This window comes from Pelophylax lessonae (genome assembly GCF_965119305.1).
Source record: "Pelophylax lessonae genome assembly, chromosome: 3".
Lineage (NCBI taxonomy): Eukaryota > Metazoa > Chordata > Amphibia > Anura > Ranidae > Pelophylax > Pelophylax lessonae.
In genome coordinates, this window is record NC_138770.1 from 147,391,581 (window position 1) to 147,400,371 (window position 8,791).

At 44.2% G+C, this 8,791-nt stretch overlaps 1 protein-coding gene across 1 annotated transcript in view; it reads left to right on the forward strand.

The window, feature by feature from the left end:
• ADAM17 (ADAM metallopeptidase domain 17) overlaps window positions 1–8,791 on the forward strand; it is a 158,823-nt gene that overhangs the window by 28,499 nt on the left and 121,533 nt on the right. The window contains exon 3 of the mRNA XM_082251945.1: window positions 4,403–4,535. Within this exon, the coding sequence (XP_082108071.1) occupies window positions 4,403–4,535 (133 nt within the window). The remainder of the gene's footprint in view (window positions 1–4,402; window positions 4,536–8,791) is intronic.

Here is an 8,791-nt window from a genome sequence, read left to right on the forward strand (position 1 = left end):
CCCCTCATTTTCCTTTTGGACGTCCCAGCAGTTCTGATTTATGGAGTGCTGTGTCCCGTCGATGAACGAAAGATAAAATGGGACTTTTGTACTTACCGTAAAATTAATTTCATCGATGGACACAGCACCCACCCCTCTATGGAGTTCTGATACTTCTAATACTGCTTGCTACTAAACTGATTACCTAGAGCAGAGAGGGGGGTTATTCACCAGCTGAGGTGTAGCCAGGTGTTTTTTGTTCTTCCTAGTCTTACTCCTGGAGGAGACAATATAACCCACTAGTTATGCTTTATGGAGCGCTGTGTCCATCGATGAACTCAGAGAAATGGATTTTACGGTAAGTACAAAAATCCCATTCTTTAAAAAATAAGAAACAGGTCATACCTACCTGAGTGCCCCCATAGCAGGCCGATTGCTGTGGAGGCACTCGTGTGTGCTCGCTCCCAAGCTGGCTCTACTGTCAGAGAGGCAGGGAAAGATCGTGTGATTCAGCTGAGCTGAATCACCAATCTCTCTGTGCCTCTCTGTTAAATCCATCCCCAAAACAGTTAATAAGAACATATAGGGAACACATTTAACCCCTTGATCACCCGTCTAGTGTTAACCCCTTCCCTGCCAGTGTAATTTATACAGGAACAGTGCATATTATTTAGCCATGATCACTGTATTAATGTCACTTGTCCGCCGCAATGTCGCAGTCCCGATAAAAATCGCTGATCGCCGCCATTACTAATAAAAATAAAAAAATAATAAAAAGTACAAAAATCTATCCCATTGTTTGTAAAAGCTATATCTTTTGCGCAAACCAATTATTATATGCTTTTTGGGATTTTGTTTTTTACAAAAAATATGTAGCAGAGTACAAATTGGCCTAAACTGATAAAAAAAAAAAAAATTGATTTAGTTTTTTTTTTTTTTTTTTAATTTTTATTGGGATTGTTTTATAGCAGAAAGTAAAACATATTGTTTTTTTTTTTTTTTTTTTTTCACAATTGTTGCTCTTTTTTTGTTTTTTTAGCGCAAAAACTAAGAACCACAGAGGTGATCAAATGCCACCAAAAGAAAGCTCTATTTGTGGGAAAAAGGGACATCTATTTTATTTGGGTACAACGTCGCACGACTGGCCAATTGTCAGTTAAAGCAACGCAGTGCCGAATCACAAAAAATGGCCTGGTCATTAACCACTTAAGCCACAGGCCTATTTCGGACACTTTTTTTGTTTACAAGTTAAAATCAGTATTTTTTCCTAGAAAACTACTTGGAACCACCAAACATTATATATATTTTTTTAGCAAAGACTCTGGAGAATAAAATGTCGGTCATTGCAATATTTTTTGTCACGCGGTATTTGCGCAGCGGTCTTTAAAGCGCCATTTTTTTGGAAAAATTACAAAAAATCTAATTTCACTGCATTTAAAAAATACTAAACAGTAAAGTTAGCCCATTTTTTTTGTATATTGTGAAAGATTATGTCACGCCGAGTAAATGGATACCCAGCATGTTACGGTTTAAAATTGCGCACACCCGTGGAATGGCGACAAACTACGGTCAATAGGCGACGCTTTAACATTTTTTAACGCTTACCAGTTTAGAGTTAGAGTGTTGGTCTTTTATTTAAATTATTGCTCAGGCTCTGGCGATCGCGGCGATACCTCACATTTTGTGGTTTGAACAGCGATTTCATTCACGGCTCGACTTCCGTATACGTTTTCTTTCGCACGCGAGCTAACAGTGACGGGGGCGGCTAACATTTTTTTTCCCTCTATTTATTTTTTTTTTTTACTTTTATTACAGGTTTTAAAAAAAAAAAAAAAATCTGATCACTTTTATCGCTGTCACAAGCAATGTAAACATCCCTTGTGACACCAATATGCAGTGACAGGTACTCTTTATGGAGGGATCGAGGGTCTAAAAGACCCTAGACCCCTCCACTAAACTTCCATGTGTTCAAATGCTGAATACGGTCGTTTTTTAAATGGTTGTTTTTTAAATGGACGCCGCCTCCGAGTTACGTCATCGGAGACCTGGACGCGCCGGCTGGGTGCTCGGGTCTCCTGGTGGGACGGGAGGCCCGGGCAAAGTCACGGAAGGCGGCGGGAGGGGGGGGCGTCCCCTCCCGCTCACCCGGGTAACGATCGAGCGGCTCCCGAGCCGCATCGGCCGTTAACGACGGAAAGCCGGCTCTAAATCACAGTACCGGGATGGTGCCTCTAGCTAGAGGCATCATCCCGGTATAACCCTGCAAAGTTAGCCGACATAGCCCTACGTCACTTTGCGGTAAGTGGTTAAGGTGGTAAAACCTTCCGGAGCTGAAGTGGTTAAGCTGCAGTGTATTACATTTTTTTTTTGTTTAATACCACTTTAAGTGGAAACTCCTTGACACACATACATTATCCATGCCAGGGACATTAGAAAAATTACAAGGAAAGAAACCATTTTAGTCTTCTTTTTTTTTTTTTTTTTGGTAGATGTCTGCCCGCCTTCCTGGGATTTGTCCCCCCCCCCCCCCCCTTTTAGAAGAAGCAGCCTCTAGCCACTGCCGTTACTTATCCTTTTGATTTGATCGGTGCTTGTCAGGGGACTGCTGTTACTCTATATAGGGGATGTAAAGGGAGAATTGCTGGAGAACACTCCAGGTTAGGAGACGAGATCTGTCTAATGACCCGTCCAAGTCTTGGGACAGGTTTGTGCCTCCTTTTGGCAAAAGCTGACTGCTGGCACAACACTGTCTGTCTAGGTACCAGAACTGCCATTTTTTGGGAGGAACAGATTATTATGGAGTTGGTCAGGGACTGACCTTTAGTTAGTGATTTGGATGAGCAGGTGTTTTACTTGTTTTATGCTATAGATTTGCTCTAACAAAGCCCTCATGAACTGTGTTGTCTATATTGAATAAAAGTACAAAACAAACCTGCTTGTACTGTTCAGTGTGCCTGTGTCATGCGTGGTTTACTGCTGACAATGCTGCCCCTACACAAATGTATGTTGTGTGTGTGTGTGGTTTTTTTTATTTATGGTATGCCTTGTGAGGCCATAGCTTTTTTAAGTAACCCCTATTGCAGTACAGTTGTCAAGTTTGCCATTGCATAAGGCACAATGAATGGCATTAAAGAGGAACTGCAGTCTGCTCACATCGTTAGTAATAAAAGCATCTTTGCTATTCTGAAGCTTCCCTCCTCCAACTTTGCATATTTTATATATACTGTAAATATATTCTGTATTTGCCAATTATGCTGCAGAAATCTCCCTCCATGAAGACTGGCTACACACACACACACACACACACACACACACACACACACACACACACACACACACACCTTGACAAATTTTGGTTAGCATCTAGGAGCCAGTTTTCGAAATCACCTTCTTAGGGCCCAGAACTCCATATCTGGGGCGTCAGGATGACTGAAAATTGAAAAAAAAAAAAAAGGGGGCACTAATGAGGCTGCTCTGATGAGGTGGCACTGGCAGGTGACGCTGATAGGCCGCACTGATGAGGCGGTGCTGACAGGTGGCACTGATTAGCTGCATTGCAATTCAGTGTAAAAAAAAAAAAAAAATTGAATCAAATATAATTTATTTATTTTACATACTGTCACCAGTCAGTATCCCTAATCAACGCCACACCAGTCATTTTTTTTTTTAAGATCACTCTCACATGATTATGCGTGTGTCATCCTTGCAGATGAACATGCTAACCTTCTCTGTATCATCTACAATTTGTAGTATGTGTTCTGCCGAAGACAGAACGTCGGGGGTTCCTTTTGCATGACTTGCTACATCAATGCGGCATGGCATGGAGGCGATCAGCCTGTGGCACTGCTGAGGTGTTATAGAAGCCCAGGTTGCTTTGATAGCAACTTTCAGCTCCTCTGCATTGTTGGGTCTGGTGTCTCTCATCTTGCTCATGACACCACCCCACAGATTCTCTATGGGGTTTAGATCAGGCGAGTTTGCTGACCAATCAAGCACAGCGATAGAATGATCATTAAACCAGGTATTGGTACTTTTGGCAGTGTGGGCAGGTGCCAAGTCCTGCTGGAAATCAGCATCTCCATAAAGCTGGTCAGCAGAGGGAAGCATGAAGTGCTCTAGAATTTTCTGGTAGAGGGCTGCACTGACTTTGGACTGAATGATAAAACACAGTGGACCAACAAAAATTAACATGTTCAGTACCAGATTTGTGTCAAAAATTGTCTTTATTTTTCAAAACTTTAAATGTACAAAATATCGGTCCATAATAGCCAATACCGATACGTTTTGGCCAAAATATCGGTTTAGCCCTGAAAAAAAGCATATCGGTCTATCCCTAGAGAAAACCCTTTCTACTCATCGCCTCAGAAAAATTCTGAAATGCTATTTTGTGCAAATCTTAACTTTTCCTTTTATCCATTCACAGCCAACCTGGACTCCATGCTTTCAGATTATGATATCATCTCCCTGTCTGGCATCCAACAGCACTCTGTGCGTAAACGGGACTTGGAGACACAGTCTCAGGTGGAGAGGATGTTAGACTTCACAGCCCTACACAGGTAATGTGACCCCCATTGCCCCCCAATCCATACAAATTCTCCATCCTGATACTGAAGGAGCTGGTCCATCTTCTGGCTGTTCTGACAGCACTCCCAAGGCCCACAACGGGTGCGCTGCAATGAAAAAAAAAGAAAACCATTTATGGGCAGCTTTACTTTTTTTTTTCTTTTTAGCACACACCAACACAATGTGTTGGTGTCAACTAAGACCCCGTTCACACTGGGGCGACCTGTCAGGCGACCTGGTCGCCTGACAAGTCGCCGCGGGTCGCCCCTGCCATAGAGCAGCACAGGACCCATTCTAATAGGAGCGACACAAGTCGCTCTGACTTAGAAAAAGGGTCCGGAGCTTCTTTGGGGCGACCTGCATTGACTTCAATGATATGAAGTCCGTGCCGGCCGCTCCGAGGTCGCGGTGCGAGCTGCGCACCGCGAATTCACAGGTCGCCCGGCAAAGTCGGGTCGCCCCAGTGTGAACGGGGTCTAAAACAATAGCATGGTGGGACTGTGTTGGGCAAGATATTATTTGTGCAGTATTTTGGTGTGTGATAATGATTCTACTATATACATTTATTATTGGTGCAGTATTTTGGTGTGATAATGATTCTATTATATACATTTATTACTGGTGCAGTATTTTTGTGTGATAATGATTCTACTATATACATTTATTACTGGTGCAGAATTTTTGTGTGATAATGATTCTACTATATACATTTATTATTGGTGCAGTATTTTTGTGTGATAATGATTCTACTATATACATTTATTACTGGTGCAGTATTTTGGTGTGGTGTCTGATTATGATGCACTACACACATTTAATTAATGGGTACTATATTGGTTTGCTATTCAATTATGCTGTTTCTATATCCGAGGTATTGAATTAAAATTCATGGAGGTCCAGTAAGTAAAATTTTCTTCCAGCAGTGGTCCGATTCACATATTTTGATTCTTAATGGCACCTGTGCGCATTGACAAACGCAGCATGTTTTTGTGAGTGCCAAACGGCATGGCGCCACAGCATTTGCGAAATGGACAATTTAAAAAATGGGTCAAACTTTTTCCTCTGCTTTTCTGCGTATAAGGCAGCCCTTTGAAATGATTAGGCTGCCTACATACAAAACGCAGGAAGCAGTGATATGAACCTAGCCTCAGTCTTCACATCACAATCCTTTTATTACATCAGTGTTCCCAGTCCCCCCTGCACATCACAACCCTGATTCTTTATATCACAGTCCCCTTGACCTCAAGATTCCCTCCTTTACATCACAGTCCCCAACTTCACATCAGTCCTCCTTCACAACAGTGTCCTCAACCCTCCTTCCCATGAACTCCACATTACAGACCTCAGCCCCCTTTTAGATCATCCCCCTTCTTCACATTGCAGCCCCCCTTCTTATCAACCCACTTTCACATTACAGTCCCCAGCCCCCAGTTATATCACCCCCTTCACACTTCCTTTCCTTACTCCCCTTTTATATAACCCCCCCCACTCCTCCTTCACATTGCAGTCTCCGGCCCCCCTTCTTCATAGCAGCAACATAGCCCTCTTCCCTGTCCTACCTTACACAAGGTGGAGGGCGGGAAGCGCAGCAGGTTTAGAGCTGACATCGGAAGGCAGGCCAGTTCTGGATGAAGGGTTAGAGTTGCATGACTTTTCCTGTTAACCAGCTTGTGATTGGTTGCTAGGACCACCCTTCACCCTAGCAACCAATCAGCTAACTGGGGCAGCTCCCGCCCTCCGTCCAGTGCAATGCTGCCTCCTAATGTTTGCTCTGCTGAGATTACAGGGGAAGAACCAGCTCCTAAATGACGTAACCGCGGTGGTTTCAGACAGGGACTCGATCCAGATCTTGTCAGGTCAATGAACAAGCTGTGTTCTATAGATTTTGTCTCTTAACCTTCCAGCTGAAGAGACCAGACCTCTAAATTGAACACTGCTGATAGGTAGTAAATACGGCGGAAACTGAGATTGTTTTATAGCTGCGCAAAACAGCACTGACTGACTCTAAACAATTGCACAATTTAGTTTTGTGTTCATTTTCCAATGCAGTCTGTAATGTATTTTGATGCTTTTTTCAGCAAAAAATAAACATTCCCGAATCTACTAGTTTCACTGGGGCTTATTCTCACCAGCACACTGCATTGCGAAAAAGCCTTGCCATTCGTCTTCACTTACACTTTTCACGCTTACTACATTTTTTAGTTTAAAGGAGTTAGAAATCACATTGGAATGTTGTGTTGCTTTTACCAAAGGCAATGCATACAAAAATGCTCAGCAATGTGTATACTGTAAGTTAGGCATTGTCATGTGTTTCTAGTGTGAACAAGCCCTAAAACAGGAAATCAATCTTTGCAGTATCTCTCTTTGAATAAAGTGTTCAGAAATCGTCTTTAAGAAGAAAAAAGTATTGGCCCACTTAAGCTATGTTCACACTTGTGCGCCCAGTGTTTGCTTGGGCAGGACAGCCTATTCATTTGAATGGTCTGGCGTGTCCCGTGAGACGCAGAAGTCCTTGCATTTTTTTGGAAATCACAGCCTGTATAGCAACCAGTAGTAGAGTGTTGTATCCCAGTGCCGGTGTGATTTCCAGTATAGGCGGCATGCCGTTAGGCTTAATGACACCCGCTTTCCACTGTGTGGGTGGTTGCTGCTGCAGGAATGTGTGCGGGTCCCCACCACCACCTGCACAGGTGTGAACCTAATTTTTAGTGTTATTGCTTGTTTCCTGTTCCTTTTTATGTGTAGACATTTTTTGCAGAATGATGAGCCAATGAACACTGCGTACTTTAGTCATGCTTACTGGGTGGCCATGTTGCTTTACAGGGTCTCAATAGAGCTTATCTGTTGATGTCTGCCTACCTTAAAGTGTAACTCCACTTTTGTGGAAAAAACATAGCAAACAATAAAATATTAATATAGCGCATACAATTGAGACACAAGTCATATTGTAATTGAATGTGAATAAAATCAGCACCACTGTAATTTTCTGTAAATTACAGAGTGATATGGCAATCTGGGGGCATTCTGTTCACAGATTGTGTATGGCACGCCCCCTCCGATATGTAATTTTCTGCTTGCGTGATTGGCTTACTGATCTTCCCAAAAGTCTGCATGAAGACACAAATCAGATTTTGAGTATTCCCTGCAAAAAAAGGAATTTCTCTTTCGTTCATTGACTAACACAGCTCCTGTCATTCTTGACCATTGGGTTATGCTGCCCCTTACAGGAGTAGGACACTAGGCAGAAAAAACTTCTGGCTACACCCATGGGTGATCCCAGGGGGTATACTCCCTCTCTCGGCTATAGTCACTCAGTTTTTAGTCATGAGTAAGGACCTAGTTCCTTGCTGGGATCCTTGGTCCTGGCAAAATGTTTTAGATAGAAAATTTTTTCCTCCCTGGATTTTTCCTATGAGATCTATTATCAACTGCCGGACTGGGCGACGGGCTGGATAATCTGGATCCAGTGGTCACCCCAGTCTGGCCAGCAAGCGCGCGCAGGCTTCTCTTCCACGCTAGGTCGGCAGCCACATAGCGCCACTGGACGGGGCTAACCCTGCAAGTTAAACGTCTTGTGAGGTCGCATACGACCTGGCCTCGGCTAGAGTCGTAGCTTTCCTCCTGGCCGACAGCCCCCCATTTCGATGAAGAGGAGAATCTGTCTGGAGTGGTGCCTGTGGTTCCGGGTATTGGGAATAGCTGTCCCCCCCTCTACCCTTGGAGGTTTTTGAGGTGCACGTGGGCCCCTCCTTTGGATGGTCGGACCCCTAGGTTCCCCTCCTTCCCACAGGCTTCCTCCCTCTTGCCAAGTCCCTTATCCTGCTCCCCATCCCCCCGTCCACATACGCTGGAGATGTATTTATTTTTGGGTGGTCTGGCCACTTTCCTGGGATGGGGGCAGGGCGCTAACTGGCGATGGGGTGGGGGGGGGGGGGTGCGCTGCCGGCGACCGGAAAATTGATTGTGCGGGTTGGTGGGGGGGGGGGGGGGGTTGTACCTGGTGGGGGTTCCTGCCAGTGCCCACATTACTGCCTGGATCTGTCCTGAGGCCTGGTCTCCCAATTCTGGGTCCTTGTATGCCTTATGGTGCCGCCATTTAGTTGTAGCCTATGTATTGCTATACACGGCAGCCATGTTTGTGTAGTCCGGTGGCCATTTTTTTGTGGTTTGCCATTGCAAATAGCGGCAGCCATGACAATGGAGCCCTATGGGTGGCAATTTCGGTGGTGAGAGCCCCTCCTTATCCCCT